Source organism: Propithecus coquereli, unplaced genomic scaffold, assembly GCF_000956105.1.
Source record: "Propithecus coquereli isolate 6110/MARCELLA unplaced genomic scaffold, Pcoq_1.0 Scaffold1, whole genome shotgun sequence".
In the NCBI taxonomy this organism is placed as follows: Eukaryota; Metazoa; Chordata; class Mammalia; order Primates; family Indriidae; genus Propithecus; species Propithecus coquereli.
In genome coordinates this window covers 14,539,690-14,557,046 of record NW_012133857.1, presented here as the reverse complement: position 1 = coordinate 14,557,046, position 17,357 = coordinate 14,539,690, and the positions used below count along the sequence as shown (strand labels likewise).

The window sequence follows — 17,357 nt, the reverse complement described above, 5'->3', positions numbered from 1 at the left end:
GATAGATTTAAAGCACAAAATAAGATGGCAATAAGTTCGTGTATATTAGAAATCAACAAAAGTGAATTAGTACTATTCATCTATTTAAAAATGAGAGTCTTGGACTGGGTTAGACAGGTCATCCTTGTGGTGGACATGGACTCCCCTTCAACAAAGGCTTGCGGTCTCAGCTCCTGAGTGCCAGCTGCAGCCTTTAGCTCCTTCAGGGATTGCTTCAGCTGCGAAGAGCCTGCTTTGCCCAAGGTCAAGCTCTTCCAAATGTGACCCACAATCGCTGACCCAAGTGAATGAATAGAGACTTGGCCATTGGACTCAGACTGGGACAATTCTGCTGCGTCATTTCAGCATCAGAGCTTCCCATGGTACTCACTAGGGATAACAGAGGAATACTATGAAACAACTATACACACATTAATTTGATGAAATGGATCGATTTCTTGAAAACCAAAAACTACCCAAATTTGTACAAGATGAAATAAATTACTGGAATCATCCTATAGCTATTAAAAAAGTTGAATTTTTAGTTTAAAACCTTCCAGATGGTTTTACTGGGAAGTTCTATCAAATATTTTATAAATAAATAACACCAGTTCTACATAATTTCTTCCACAAAATAGAAAAAAAGAGGGGACACTTCCTAATTCATCTTATAAGGCCAACATCGCCCTGATACTGAGACCAGACAAAGGCAATGTAAGAATAGAAACTACAGACCAATATACCTTATGAAGAAAGAAGCAAAAAGTCATCAATAAAATATTAGTAAATCCAATTTAGCAGCAAAAATTATATAAAAAAGTATCTAATATTACAGTCCTGCATCACTTAGTGATGGAGATAAATTCTGAGAAATGCATTGTTAGATAATTTCATCATTGTGGAAACATCATAGGGTGTACTTACACAAGCCTGGACAGTACAACCTACCATGCACCTAGGCTTATGGTGTAGCCTATTGCTGCTAGGCTACACACCTGTACAGCAGTACAATATTCTGTACTGAATATTGTAGGAAATTGTGACACAGTAGTAACCTTGTGTGGGGAAAAACCACATGCTGTATCAATCGAAACATAAAAAACATTTGGTAAAATTCAACATTTGTTCGTAACACAAACTCTCAACAAATTAGGACTACAAGGAATTTTTTCAATCTGATAAAGGTCATCTGTAAAAATCCTATAGCTAATGTCTACTTAACGGTAAAAGATTGGATGCTTTCCAACAAAATTGGGAATAAGGCAGGGATGTTTTCTCTCATGAGTCCTATTTTCTAGCCAGAAAAAGAAATAAACACATATAGGTTGGAAATGAGGAGATAAAACTACCTCTATTCACAGGCAACATGATTGTCTATGTAAGAAATTCCAAGTACAAAACAAAACCCCAAAATCTTCTAGAATAAATAAGAGAATTGAGCAAAGTTGCAGGAAACAAGGTTAACACACAAAATTAAATTCTATTTCTATATACTAACAATAAACAACTGGAAACTTAAATATAAAAAACAATTCTATTTACAATAGTTCCATAAAATGAAATTCTTAGGTATAGGATCTATATTTGGAAAACTACAAACCATTGGTGACAAAAATCAGAGATCTAAATAAATGGAGAAACACACTGTGTTCATGGATTGGAAGACTCAATAAAGATGTCACTTATCCCAAAATTGACCTATATATTTAATATAATTCCAATCAAAATCCCAGAAGGATTTTTATAGATATAGACAAATTAATTCTAAAATTTGTATGAAAATCAAAAGAATTAGAAAAGCCAAACCACTTTTGAAAAAGAACAATAAAGTTGGAGAAATCATACTATCTGATTTTAAGACTTATTACAAAGTTACAATAATAATTAAATCTGTGGTACTGGTGAAGGGAGAGACACATAGATCAATGAAACACACTAGAGAGTCCAGAGATGGTTCATACAAACAAGGCCAGTCAATTTTTCTTATCATTAAATTTTGTTTTAATGGGTCTCAAAATTCTGTGACAGATTTTTGGTCAAGTTGTTTCCATTAAAGAGTACTGATTTTAAATATGAATAACTTAAAACTGCCACATGAAAAAACTCCCCAAATGGTCTGCAAAACGTTCTACTTTCCCTCTGAAGGTTTTATGATGCATTGTTATCATTAGCCAGTCTTTCACTATTAAATTTAAACAGCCAATTGAGACAAACCATTCTGAGACTATTCTTCCACCACCGATTAAGACTGAGGTGGCAGGTATTAGGATGATATTCATTTAGCCTTCTGAGCTTTCTGGGCAGACTTGGTGACGTTGCCAGCTCCAGCAGCCTTCTTGTCCACTGCTTTGATGACACCTGCAGCAACTCTCTGTCTCATATTGTGAACAACAAAAAGACCTAGAGGAGGATCATCAGAGAATCTCTAAACATGCCTGGGCTTGCCAGGAATCATATCGACGATGGCGGCATCACTGGATTTCAAGAAATCAGAATCCATCATCCAGCTTCTTGCCAGAGCGGTGATCAATCTTTTCCTTCAGCTCAGCAAAAATGCCAGTGATGGGAGCTGTGTGACAATTCAGTACAGGGGTGTAGCCAGCACTGGTTTGGCTTGGATGGTTCAGGATAATCACCTGAGTAGTGAAGCCAGCTGTTTCCATTGATGGATCATTTATGCTGTCACCAGCAACATTGCCATGATGAACATCTCTGACAGGTACACTCTTGATACTGAAGCCCACATCATCCCCAGGAAGAGCTTCACTCAAAGCTTCATGGTGCATTTCAACAAGCTTTACTTCAGTTGTAATGTTGACTGGAGCAAAGGTTATCACCATGCCAGGTTTGAGAACATCTGTCTCCACTTGGCCCACAGGGACAGTACCAATACTACCAATTTTGTGGACATTCTGGAGAGGAGACACAAAGGCTGATCAGTTAGATGAGTTGGTGGCAGGATGCAATCCAGAGCTTCAAGCAGCATGGTTCCACTGGCATTGCCATCTTTACGGATCACTTTCCATCCCTTGAACCAAGGCATGTTAGCACTCGGCTCTAGCATGTTGTCACCATTCCGACCAGAAATTGGCACAAATGCTACTATGCTAGGTTGTAGCTAATTTCCTAATGTTAGTGCTGACTTCCTTAACAATTTCCTCATATCTCTTCTGGCTGTAGGGTGGCTCAGTGGAATCCATTTTGTTAACACCAACAATTAGTTGTTTTATATCCAGCATGTAAGGCAGAAGAGCATGCTTACAGACCTGCCTATTCCTGAAGATACCAGTTTCAAATTTACCAACACTGGCAGCAACAATCAGGACAGCACAGTCAGCCTGAGATGAGCCTGTAGTCATGTTTTGATAAAGCCTCTGTGTCCTGGGGCAGCAATAATAGTCATGTAATATTTGCTGATCTCAAATTTCCACAGGGAGATATCAATCTTGACCCTGAGCTTAAAAGTTCTCGGTAAAACCTTATCACTGCTTAAGCCATGAAGCTGCTGGCAAGTGGCTGGGCAAGTCAGCATATTCAGCTTTTAAAACTTCATGGAACTGATGTTGGTTAAGTCAATAATGCCAAGTGGAGTTTACCATTGACACTACTGGTTCAGTAACACAATAGATTCCAACATTTTCTACAAAGCACCTACTGATGAATAATACAATGAATAACCATAGGCATTAAGCACCTTACACTTAAGCTTTGTAAGTTTGTCCAGCTAAGCCTTTTTTGCGCTCCATATGTTCTTACTATTATCAGTTTTATCACATCTTGGCAGATCCCATTTCAGATTGTATTGAGTTAACATTTTCTCAACTTTTTCAACAAATATTCTCACCTACGTTCTCACACACACTATTCCTAGAAGTTAAGTCTTCAGTCATTTCAAACTTGGAATTTACCCCCTCAGCAAGCTACAGCCGAGCTGTATTGGTACATCTGCCAACTCACTAAGTGCCAGGAAAAACCACATGAAATAATTTGCCTTGTTTTTAAATTGACCGTTGATGTCGTTCCCACATCTTCAACTCTGAGCAGTGATTTTCATTGAAAGGCTAATAGTGTTAAGTTTATTTTCTCTGGATACATTTCTTCAGCTGCTACAATCAAACAGGATTTAATTAACTCATTATGGGTAAACAGATTCCCTGCTTGGCTAACAAATGAGGCATTTGGAAACTTAACTTTGCTTGCAGTTTCATTTTCATTTTTTTGTTTTTGTACAGAATGATGAGATATACCATTTAAAATTTCTAACTTTTATAATTATTGCTTTCTTGTGAGTGAGGAATATTATGGATTTCTTAGTCTGGTAATGTTGATGTATAATATTGTATTCTTTTACCATAGCTATAGTGTCATTAGGTAATGAACACAATGTTTTGCCATTGTCTCAAAAGTGCGACATTTAAAGTCCACTTTTCTCTTCTTGTTTTGAAGTGATGAGTTGCACTGATAATAAAAAATAGGTCACAATATAGCACGTGACCTATGTGAGTGCCATATGTGTGGCACTCAAAACAACTTTTTAGGTATAATTGCACCATGATGATTTTTGTGTGCTGGGCAGCAGTGGGAAGTGAGGAGAGTGCCACAAATTGTCTCTGTCACAACTATTTAACTGTCATTGTAGTGCAAATGTAGTTACAGACAACATATAAGTGTGGCAGTGTTGCAGTGAAACTTTATGGACTCAGAAGTTTGAATTTTATATAATTTTCAGATGTCATGAAATATTCTTTTGAATTTTTTCAACCACTGAAAAATGTAGAAACCATTCTTTGCAGGATGTACAAAAGCAGGCAGTGGGCTGGGTTTGACCTATGGGTTGTAGTATGCCAACCCATGCCCTAAGTCAATGCCCATTACCTGGTGCCCAGCTGCTAACAGATAGAATGTATGTGCCCAGGAACCAACGTGTGGAAATGGTGGTGGACCTGGTGCTATGTCTTCCAGTTATCTACCTGGGAGTTTGTACTTTTTGTCCTTGAAACTTAGGCTCCATCTAGATTGGGGGGAAGACATTTATCAGGGGTCACAGTAAGAAACCCGTTAAATTTAAAGCCATGGCTGTGATCTGGTCATTGTAGCCTCATTTTGCCAAGAGACAAGAAAATACATCACAAATGTGTTGTGGTTAGCGTCTCCTTTTGCCCAATATTGTGTTCCTCACTTCCTTAGAGGTGTATCATCTCCTAAGAACACTCTCCAGTTAAACTTCTGCATGCATCCTTCCAGCTCAGAGTCTGTTTCCAAAAAGCTAACATAAGACAGGGTTTGACCCACCGAATACCCAAGTCTGCCATCCTGTCGTAGCATTTAGCCACCCAGGATCACCCAGTTATGAACTTCCCACAATATCCTAAACAAACAATGTTGAGACTCTCTACATATCTCCCAGTCCCGAGACCCAGTGTTAAAGCAAATGTGTCTCTTGGGCCAGGGCGTCTCTCCAGGTGAGGTAAACTCAGGGCTTCTGTTGTGACTCTAAGTCTTGGTCACCCAGGGTGGGACAGGATTGGGCTGGGGACCACCAGGAAGGAGAGAGAAAGAGTCTTTTGTGGGCAAGTGCTCTGCCCATGGCCCTGGAGCAGGATCTGAGCTGTGGCGGTACGGGATCTCGGACTCATTCTCAAAATGCACCTGCCAGGAACTCCTAGCTGTGGCAGTAGGCATTCAGTGGGGGGCAGAAAAGGGGGGCAATGAGATTCTTGGGTGGGAGACTGAGGGTTCAGGGCTTCCCTGATTGCAGCCTGGAGAAATCACATTCTGTCTCACTGCCTTCCTTTCTGCTCCCCACTTCTCTCTCTGGGACCCCAAGGCCCCACGTTTGCCCTCTCTTGTCTCCCTCCCAGGTGTCTCCCTTCTCTGTCCCCTGCCTTCCCAGTGCCACCCTTCTCCCCAGTCCCACAGTGCCCCAGCCTCCTCACCTCAGACCTGGGGACTTCCAGCACCAGCCTATGCCCAATCTCACCCTTACTGGGGCAGGAGACAGGGGATAGGGGAGGGAATGACAGGATTTGTCTCTAGGAATGGAGAGAAGGCTTGCAGGCCATGACGGCTTCAGGTCTTTGCGGAGAAGTGGGCTATGGGTAGATAGTCCGTTTTTCCATCTATTCATTATTCATTTGCCAAACAAGATTTTTCACCTACTATGTCTTGGTACTGCGTAGCCTTTGTGGACACAAACATGAAAAATGCTCAGGCTCTGCCCTCCAGGAACCAGTGAGGGAAGGGGCCAGGCAGCAAACAGGTGACTACCATAGTATCTGATGCGGACCACCGTGGAGATCTGTAGAGGGGGTTTGGGATGTCTCAGGGTGCAGGAGCCAGTCAGTCAGCCCTGTGGGGCTGCCGGGGGCGGGGACAGCTGTGCCAGGGTCTGCATATGAGGGTCACTTATCTGGGGGTGGGGGTGCAGCTGCCGCAGAAGAAATGCCCGAGGCAGGGGCCGGTGGGAGGGGCCCTCTTAGCACAGCCCACTCCCAGGAGACCCGCTCACCCCTCCGCAGGCCGTGGGCTGTGAGCACATGCAGAATGCTGATCCCATTGGGACCCTCACTGACCCTGCTTTCTTCTCTCCTTTCCACCCCTCCCTGAAGGGGTCTGCTGAGGACCTCTGGGGGGACTCTGGTAGAGGAGGGGAGAATGATGGAGGTGGCGTGGGAGGATGGGGAGAGGCCCCGGGATGCTGGTGCTTCTGTGCCAGAGGCCACCCAGTGGTCCTGAGGGTGCTTATGTCTTGCTCCCTGTGCTGCGTCCCTTAGCCCAGCCTCCAGGAGGCTCCCCCAGCATGCTCCCCACCAGGTGCCTCACCCAGCACACCCCCAAACCCCACCTTGGATGGTGCCACCCCTCTGCTCCTCAGCCCCTGTGGTGGCTCCTCCCTGCCCGCTGGCTGGAGTCTGAGCTGGTCCTGGTGGCTCTGAAGGCCCCAGCACCCTGCTGCCCCCAGGTTCATCATGTCCGCCAGTGCCCCAGCCCTGGGCCTCTTGCCTGTCTGGGTCTCCCTCCTTCCTGGGCTCCAGCCCCCTTGTTCCACTGGGCTCGAAATGTGGGATCTTTCCCTTGGAGTGCAGGGACCTTTATCCCTCCCCTCGCTCCCCAAACACACTTGGATCCTATTACATAATAGTATGATGATTTCTGCATTCGAACCAAGATGGATGGAGGTATTTAAATCAACTTTTACCGAGCATAATTTATGTACATATAACATGTATCCATTTTAGGTGTACATTTTATCTATTTTTTGACAAGTTTATATACATGTGTGACCACAGTGATAATCAAAGTATAGAACATTGCCTTACCCACATAGTCCCCGTCCAGTCCCGGCCTCAAGTCTGGGTGGCCGCTGTGTGTCCCCATCGTGGCGGTGCCCTTGCGCAGCACACACCTGGGTCCACACAGCCTGCCCTCTTGGGAGTCTGGCTTCTTTTGCTTGGCTAATTTTTCAACATTCTGGATGGAGGTTTCTTAGATTTTTTTCTAGAAACAATGAGGACCCAAAGCATCGGGGAAGTGTGGAGATGCTGGAGTCCGCGTATAGCGGGTTAGAGCCACGTCTCAGAGTGGAGTGGAGCTGGACCAGTGCTGGCCCGTGACTGGTCAGCCGTGAGGTGGGTGAGCCACTTCAGTTTCCTCAGCTGTGAAGCGGGGCCGATTCCCCGCATTGACATTACCACGGACAGAGGAGTGTGGTGAGCAGGGGCTTGACTCTGGAGCCAGGGTGATGGAGGCACCGCGTTGATGGGGGCCTCCTGGGACCTGACCCAGTCTCAAATGCCATCCTGCCCTTCCCTACATCCCCCATAGCCCACACAGGGCTCTCCCACACTCACCCTACACGTGACTACAAATGCACTCCTCTGTGATCTGTGGGCTGTGACTCCGAGGGGCCCAGGGCCTCACAATGTCAGGTGGCCAGGATCAGACAGAGGGGGGCTCCACATGTGCAGTGGCCGCCCTCATCCATCTGATTGTGGCCTCAAGGTTCTGAGGGGCAGGAGAGCGCTTGAGCACATCTGAGCCTGACATGGGGCCCAGCTGGTCCTGGGAGCCTCGTGGGGTTTTCTGGCCTGCGTGTGTCCTGCTCTCTCAGGACCCATAGATGGGCCAGGCACAGGGGGTCTAGCCATAGGGAGGGAGTTTGTCTTTCCCTCCCATTCCACTATCCTCATCAAAGGAGATGGTTGTTAATTTTTGTGTATATCTTCCTAGGCCCCACTCCTTTTAAGATAATGCCTTTATAACACATGTGTACAAATAATTCCTTATATTGGGATTATCTAGTTTTTCATCTTGATGTTTCACTTACTAAATATGGTACACTCTTCTATATCTGCAAATAGAGAGCAAATTCATTGTTATTTGGTATACCATTGTTTAAGTGATCTGAATACTATTTAATTAATATCAGCTGGGTTTTAATGAGTATCATTTTATACCTTTGTGCCAATGGGTCCATGTTTGGGGTGTTCTTTGTAGCTAGAAATCTGGCCATTCTGGAGGGAAAGAAAGGACAGGTCTTCTAGGTTTTCCCTGGAATGGATTCACTCACTGGGAGCCATCCTGCTGCCTGCATCATAGGTGCCCTTGTGATGTCATCTGTCCGCCCCTCCTCCGCTCTTCCTCCTGGAGCTGTGTGGTTGGAAGAGTGCAGATCTGAGGGTGATGGAACCAACTTGCCCCTAACCATGGGTAATTTAGTAGAATGCAGACCATTAGGAATTCGACCATTTGTCCCCAAGTTAGGGGATTGAATGCGTTGTAAGAGGCAGTCAGATTCACTTAAGCTTTCTGAGGGGGCGAAGTAAGTTTCCCTAAGTTCAAGAGGATCCTGCTCTCGTCTGAAGTCCCAGACAAAACCAGGAAGCTGAGTCTGTGGCTGACTTGGCACCTCGTGGTAGGGAGGGCACCCTTACTTTTTCCCATACTCTCCCCCTGAACTCTGATCACGGAAGGATAGCAAACCATTTTAAATTATTATCAAATGATAATGATGAAATCACATTGAAAGAACGGAGCTCGAAGGAGCAAAAGCAAGAAGAGGGATACGCCTCGACCCCCAACGCCCTCGCCGGCACCATAGCCACTGCCTTCACTGTGGCCCCGCGGTAGACAGGCAGGCTCTGCCGAGCTGGGGGAAGCCTTGACTTGTGGCATCTCTGACCCTTTTGGTCCAGGGGAGTGACTCAAAGGCCTGTGACCATGCAACTTATTGTCAAAGAGAGACTCCTGGGAGTGAAAGGGGCCCTTGTCCTCATCACACCAGGACAATAGGCACAACTTCAGTATGTCCCAGGCAAACTGGGGTGGAACAAACAAGGACTGACCCCCCCTCTTGGCGGTCCTTTTCCCCATTTCCTTCCTAGGCGGAGGCTGTGAGTCTGGTAGACTGTGGCAAGGAGGGAGGCAGAGGAGTGTGAACCCAGACCACAGAGGGATGAGAGCTGAAAGAGGGGACTGTGTTTGGAGAATGCAAGGGCCAAGGGGTGGGATGGTGAGGTCTAAAATGTGGTGTGAGTGCGTGTGAGCATGTATGTTTGTACTGATGTATATGTTAAGTGAAGTCTAAGCTGTTAATAACGTGTGTGAGCTGGAGGAGTCTTTTACTTCTTTGGCGAGGTAAAGGGACACAGTAGGTGGTGGGTTTGACCCGAAGTCAGAGTTGAGAAGGCAGGGCCAAAGCAAAGGATGCCACTTCTCCAGCAGGTGGGAGGGGTCTGAAGGGAGGGGTCATGGATCCTAGATAGGTAGTCGGGCCCAGGTGGAACCTGTAGGTCTTTCACCTCTAAATCACAGTGTTCTGCTCTAGACTGGCCAATAAGGTCCATAGAAAATAGGGTGAGGCAGCTAGGTCAGGTGTACCCCCATTTTGCAGATGGGAACATTGAGACTCAGAGGTCAGGGTGAGGTGTTCATGTCCATTAACCTGAGGGTGGCAGGGGTGAGACACCTACCTGGTCTCCTAGGTCCAGCTGTTGCCCTGTCCAGTGCACCTGACTTTACAGGAAAGGGCCGTTGTTGATAGAGGATCAGAGCCCCTTCCTGGCACATCCTGAGTGTCCTAAGTATCCCAAGTGTTCTCTGTTTTTTCTTGCAAGGCCCCAAAGAGAAAACCATCATGACAGAAAAGTCTGCGGTTGTGTTCATCCAGGCCTGGTGGCGGGGCACGCTGGTGCGCCGCACTCTGCTGCATGCGGCCCTCAGAGCTTGGATCATTCAGTGCTGGTGGAGGCAGATGCTGGCGAAGCTGTTGAACAAGAGGCGGCGGGCGGCGCTGGAGTTCTATGCACGGCAAGAATGGGCCGCAGTCAGGCTGCAGTCCTGGGTCCGCATGTGGCACACCCGTCAGCGTTACTGTCGCTTGCTCAATGCTGCCCGCATCATCCAGGTCTATTGGCGCTGGCACAGTTGCCATTCCCGTGGCTTTATTCAGGGCCATTATGAACTCAAAGAAAACCATCTTGATATTCAACTTGAAATCTCTCTGGGCCCACAGGCTTGTAAGGTGCAACAGTGCATACCTCTTCCAATAAAAGAATGACCAGGTCTGCTATATCTCTGTTCCCAGCTCTTTTTGTCAGAAATATTATCAGGAGGTCATCGTTTCAGCTAATGATGGCAAATACTAGGCATGTCACTAATCAGCTATGAGGAATCAGCAGGAGGTGCCTGGCGTCCCACGTGGCGGTGGATTCTAAGAGCCCCAGTCCTGGATGAGTAGCAAGGTCCGCCATAGGTAGGAGGGCTGGGGTTGACCCTAAATTGACCCACTCTAGGGAAACTATGTAAAATTGCGCCCCCTGTAGTTGTGCAACATGGAGGATTGTGTCATCCTTTTTTGCTTTACAAATTTTTAAGTGTGGTAAAATATATATAACAAAATTTACCATTTTGATCATTTTTAAGTGTACAGTTTGGTGGCATTAAGTACAGTCACATTGCTGTGTAACCATCATTAACCTCAATCTCCAGAACTTTTTTCATCTTGCAAAACTGAAACTTTGCACCCATTAAATAATAACTTTCCTCCCTTTCCTCCCTCCCCGCAGCCCCTGGCAATGACCGTTCTATTTTCTGTCTCTCTGAATTGGACTGTTCTAAGTACCTCATATAAGTGGAATCATACAATATTTGTCTTTTTGTGACTGGCTTATTTCACTTAGCATAATGTCTTTGAGGTTCATCCATACTGTAACAATACCACATTTTCCTTTTTAAGGCTGAATAATAATATTCCATTGTATGTGTATGCTATATTTTATTCATTCATCTGTCAGATAGACACTTGGGTTGCTGTCACTTTTTGGCTACTTGAATAATGCGGTTATGAATACAGATGTGCAAATATCTCTTCCAGACCCTGCTTTCAATTTTTGGGGGTATATACCCAGAAATGGAATTGCTGGATCACATGGTAATTCTATTTTTAATTTTTTAGTTTAGTTTTTTGTTTTCTTTAAGAGAAGCGGTCTTGCGTTGTTGCCCAGGCTGGAATGCAGTGGCTATTCACAGGGCAATTTCATTACTGATCAGCACGGGAGTTTTGTTTTTTTTTTTTTTTGAGACAGAGTCTCACTCTTTTGCCTGGGCTAGAGTGAGTGCCATGGCGTCAGCCTAGCTCACAGCAACCTCACACTCCTGGGCTCAAGCAATCCTTCTGCCTCAGCCTCTCGAGTAGCTGGGACTACAGGCATGTGCCACCATGCCCGGCTAATTTTTTCTATATATTTTTAGTTGTCCGATTAATTTCTTCCTATTTTTAGTAGAGACGGGGTCTCGCTCTTGCTCAGGCTGGTCTCGAACTCCTGAGCTCAAACAATCCGCCCACCTCGGCCTCCCAGAGAGCTAGGATTACAGGTGTGAGCCACCGCGCCCGGCCTATTTCTGCTTTTTTGATAGTAGTCCTCCTCATGGGTATGAGATGATATCTCGTTGTGTTTTTGATGTGCACTTCCCTAATGATTAGTGATGAGGGGCATCTTTTCATATTCTTGTTAGCAATTTACATTTTTTTTTGGAGAAATGTCTATTCAAATTCTTTGCCCATTTTTGAATTGTTTTTTTTTTTATTCTGTTGTGTTGTAGGTGTTTATATATTCTGGATTTTAATACCTTATCAGATACATGATTTAGAAAAATTTTCTCCTATTCTGTGGATTGCCTTTCATTCTGTTTTTGTCTTTTGATCCACAGAAATTTTTAATTTTGATATAATCCAATTTATCTTTTTATTTCTTTGTTACCTGTGCATTTGGTATCAAAGCTAAGAAATCATTGCCAAATTCAATGTTATGAAGCTTCCCTCTATGTTTTCTTCTAAGAGTTTTATGATTTCATATCTTATGTTTAAGTCTTTGATCCATTTTGAGTTACTTTTTGTATATGGTGTAAGGTAAGGGTCCATTTTCATTCTTTTCTATGTGGGTATCCAGTTTTCACAGCACCATTTGTTGAAGAGAGTGTCCTTTTCTTACTGAGTGGACTGGGTGACCTTGCTGAAAATCATTTGACCATGCACATGGAGGGTTATTTCTGGGCTGTATTCTATTGCACTGGTATATAGGTCTGTCTTTATGCCAGTACCACACTATTTTGATTACTGTAGCTTTGTAATAAGTTTTGAAATTAGAATGTGTGAGATATCCAACTTTGTTATTTTCCATCAAGATTATTTTGGCTATTTGGGGTCCCTTTAGATTTCATGTAAATTTTGTAATGAATTTTTCTATTTCTGCAAAAAATGCCATTAGGATTTTGGGAAACTGAATCTGTGGATCCCTTTTGATAGCATTGACATCTTAACAATAATAACGTCTTTATTATTATCATATTTTTACAAAAGACTTGCTGAGTTGAAACAATATAAAGTCTTATAAGTACATGTACACAGCGTGTCTTTACATTTGTTTGTGTCTTCTTTAATTACTTTCAGCAGCATTTTGTAGTTTTCAAAATGTAAGTCTTTAACCTTGAGTAAGTTTATTCCTAAGTATTTTATTCTTCCTGGATGGTATTGTAAATGGAATTGTTTTCTTATTTTCTTTTTTGGATTGTTTATCATTAGTGTACAGAAGTGCAACTTATTTTTGTATGTTGATTTTGTATCCTGCTAGTTTGTTGAATTCATTTATTAGTTCTCAGTTTTTTGCGTGTGAAATATTTAGGGATTTCTACATGTAAATTCATATTATGTGTGTACAGAGATAATTATACATCTTCCTTTCCAATTTGGATGCTTGCTTTTTATTTATTTTTCTTGCCTAATTGCTCTGGCTAAAACTTCCAATACTGTGCTGAATTGAAGTGGTGTAAGTAGGCATCCTTCCTTGCTTTGTTCCTGATCTTAGATGAAAAGCCTTCAGCTTTTCACTGTAGTGTATGATATTAGCTGTGGGCTTTTCATGTATGGCCTTTATTACATTGAGATAATTTCCTTCTATTCCTAATTTTGAGTACTTTTTTTTTAATCGAGAGGATATTGAATTCTGTCAAATTTTTTTTCTGTGTAAATTGAGATAATCATGTGATTTTTCTCCCCCTTTATTCTGTTAATGTGGTATATTATTGGTCTCCAAGCTTTTTGGCACCAGGGACTGGTTTCATGGAAGATAATTTTTCCATGGAACGGAGGGTGGGGGCTGGTTTTGGGATGATTCAAGCATTACATTTATTGTGCAGTCGAACCTCTCTGTTAATGATCTGTATTTTCAGCTGTTCCCCAGCATTAGCATCACCGCCTCAGCTCCACCTCAGATCATCAGAAATCAGATTCTTATAAGGAGCTTGCAACCTAGATCCCTCACATGCACGGTTTACAGTAGGGCCCACACTCCTATGAGAATCCAATGCCACCACTGATCTGATAGGAGGCGGAGCTTATATGGTGATATGAGCTATGGGGAGCGGCTGTAAATACAGATAAAGCTTCACTCACTGGCCTGCTGCTCACCTCCGGCTGTGCAGCCTGGTTCCTAACAGGCCACGAACTAATACTGGTCTGTGGCCCAGAGGTTGGGGACTACAATTTTACTTATAAGACTTTATATTGTTTCAACTCAGCAAGTCTTTTGTAAAAATATGATAATAATAATGTAAAAACTGTAAAAACTTTTTGTATTATGAATCATCCTTGCATTCCAGGACTAAATTCCACCTGTTCACAGGATATGTTTCATTTAATGTGCTGTTGAATTCTGTTTGTGTTTTATTGAGGATTTTTACATCAAGGATATTGTTCTGCAGTTTTCTTTTCCTGAACCGTCTTTGTCTGTCTTTCGTATGATGGCAATTCTGGCCTTAGAAAATAAATTGGAAATGTTCCCTCCTCTTCAATTTTTTGGAAGAGTTTGAAAAGAATTAGTTATTTCTTTAAATGTTTGGTAGAACTCACCAGGGCAGCCATCAGGACCAGGGCCTTTCTTTGTTGAGAGGTTTTTGATTACTGATTCCATCTCCTTACTTACTAGTTATGGATCTATTCAGATTTTCTATTTCTTCATGATTTAGTCTTGGTAGTTTTTGTGTTTCTAGAAATTTGTTCACTTCATCTAGGTTAGCTGTGAAACATGTTTATTGTGTGCTGATTTTCAACTTGTCTGAGTCCAGTGAGACAGAACATACTCATATACAACGTGTTACATGAAGCAGATTTATTCCTTACAGATAGGCATCAAGGGACTACAGAAGCCTAGGATTCATCATGAACCAGTCCCTCAAGGCTCAGGAAAGCTGCCCAAGGTGGATGGAGTCATATCTGCATTTGCCCCACTTGCATGGCAGCTGAGGGATCCAAAATAGCAGCATGCCCTAGGTTTTTTAGTCTGGGGAAACAGGAATTGTTGGGCCAAAGCATTGAAGACATCTGTTTGAAGAGCAAGGTGGACTGGAACAGAGCCTAAGCTGTTCCAGCCAGTCCCTCCCTATCTCAGGATGTCACATTCCCAGCATAATCTAGAGCTATTCTTGAGAACTACAAATGAGAAAGGTGGAGAACTGGGTTGGTCCAAAGCCACCTGGAGGCCTGGTCTGCAGTCCACTTGCTGACCCAGATATCCTCCTTAGTGTAGTCTATTTCATACGCCTACCAACCTCCCTGGATTTAGAGGTGGAAGTTTGTCTCATCAGACTGAATAACACCTTGACTGACACAATTTCTGTGCAGCATTGACCAGCCATAGCCAGAATGCACTTCGCCACCTCTAGGAGGACCACTAGTACAAGCAAGGTGATCAGGCCTGTCTGGAGCAGTGACCTAGCCTATAGGATCCCAGGGATCCCAAGTAAGAGGTTGTTAAAGAGGTCAAAGAAGAATACTTTGCGTGGCTCCACTGTCTGCAGCCAGTGGACTTGCTTCCAGATCTCCTCTATTTGTGTTTCAACAATACCTGAGGTGTTAACCCAGGTACAGCAGGAGGTGTTGACAATTGCACACACTCTTCCTAGTTGGGTTAAAAGAAAGTCTAGAGCAATGCTGTTCTTTAAAGCAATCTTTATGAAGGAGTTGAGGGATGGCTACTGACCTGCCAAGGCAGTGACTGTGGAGGAAGCAATGTCTGCCATAGTCATTTTCTATCATTTCTTATCATTTTTTTCATGAGCACTAACTCCTGTGGAATGGTATCAAAGATCTCATAAAAGACATAAACTCAATCAGTCACATGCCCTGGTAGGTCCCTAGTAAGCTTTAGGCTAGTGGCCCAATGGTGCAACCCATTCCTAGGATGATATCCAGGGGCACCCCCAGCATGCCCAACGTGCAGGATCCCACCATCTGTAATCTTTCCCAGGCCATTGTGCATCCTGTATTTGGGTAACTCCACAGTCATCCACAGAGAAAGATGTACCCTTAAGTGCACACAGCACCACTTCCCTTGCTTTATTTATTGTTCAGTCGCTCGTTCGTGGGTATGGAGGCATTGGCATTCACCAGGCAAGTCTCGTTTTTGGCACAGTTGCATGGGCTCAATTTCCCCTGTGCAATATTGTGCATGAAGCCCCTACACAGAGGGCTACTTCAGTCCTTGCTTTCAACATTGCTGCTGGGACACTTCTTGTCCATGTAATCAAATGAGCATGGCATGTCAAAGTATTAGCACACCAAGGCTTGTGGTTGTGACATTTTGACATCTTTGGCTCTCTCTAAAGTGGTAGGTGCCAGATCCTTACTTGGTAAGCCAAGGCTTGGGTTCTGTTGGTGCACACTGTGGCCCTAGGAATGCTGGGTAGTTTACCACTGACAGGATGAGAGGCTCACTGTGGTCTGTAATGGAATGAAGTCTGGGGTGGCAGGTCCAACATTTCATCAGGTTACCCCAGGTGGCTACAGCTTGGGAGAGCCTAAAGAAGGCATTGTGATTCCAGGCCTCTGCTTCCATGTTCTTGTGCGCAAAGCAGATTGGCAGATTAGTGCCTCTGGACCTCTGCTTCTGAGGTCTCAGGTGTTCCCTGCATATGGGATAGGGGTGGGCTGAGTTGATGTAGTGGCCAAGTCTGTCTGTCCCAGTCCCAAGGCTACTACCTCTGTGGGCACCCACTGCCCTTGTTGCTTGACCCAGACCTTTTGGCCTCAGTCATCCAATCCAGGAGAGGAGGTCATGTCCTGAGCAAACTTGATGTGTCTCATAATATCACACACCTGACTGGAAGAACAAGATGTTCCTGGCAGTACTAGAGTAAACCTAACACCCTAGTATTCCTTGGTTCTGTCCCACCTCTGTGGGATCCCATAGAGGAGGGGCACCTGGATGAGAGTTAGGACACCCTCTCTGGGGTATTATGGTAGCCTGAATCACAAACCACCCAGGACATGCTCTCTAAAGGGAAAAAGGAAAAAAATATCTGGGTGCACTGAGATTGGGATTTTGCAGGCACAAAAGAATGGCTGGAGACCGGGCGCGGTGGCTCACGCCTGTAATCCTAGCTCTCTGGGAGGCCGAGGCGTGTGGATCACTCAAGGTCAGGAGTTCGAGAGCAGCCTGAGCAAGAGCGAGACCCTGTCTCTACTAAAAATAGAAAGAAATTATCTGGACAACTAAAAACATATATATAGAAAAAATTAGCCAGGCACGGTGGCGCATGCCTGTAGTCCCAGCTACTCGGGAGGCTGAGGCAGTAGGATCGCTTGAGCCCAGGAGTTTGAGGTTGCTGTGAGCTAGGCTGAAGCCATGGCACTCTAGCCTGGGCAAAAGAGTGAGACTCTGTCTCAAAAAAAAAAAAAAAAAAAAGAATGGCTGGAGACATTGGGAGTGGGATTTCACAAGCACAGCCTAATCTAGCAGCTGTCTGGATTACCTCCACCTCCACCAAGTTCAGTGTTTCTCAACATGCACTGCAGTGCTGTGTTTCCCTTATACTGGGGCGCA

At 44.2% G+C, this 17,357-nt stretch overlaps 1 protein-coding gene and 1 pseudogene across 1 annotated transcript; one reads left to right on the top strand and one right to left on the bottom strand.

Moving 5' to 3' along the window:
• Positions 1-2,254: 2,254 nt before the first annotated feature.
• On the bottom strand, positions 2,255-5,291 carry LOC105806759 (annotated as a pseudogene).
• A 3,348-nt stretch (positions 5,292-8,639) lies between these two features.
• IQCF5 (IQ motif containing F5) lies at positions 8,640-10,549 on the top strand. The gene is made up of 2 exons (XM_012652924.1): positions 8,640-8,688; positions 10,095-10,549. Exons 1-2 carry the CDS (start codon positions 8,685-8,687, stop codon positions 10,535-10,537), a joined length of 447 nt encoding a protein of 148 aa, XP_012508378.1. The 5' UTR covers positions 8,640-8,684; the 3' UTR covers positions 10,538-10,549.
• The last annotated feature ends 6,808 nt before the right edge of the window (positions 10,550-17,357 follow it).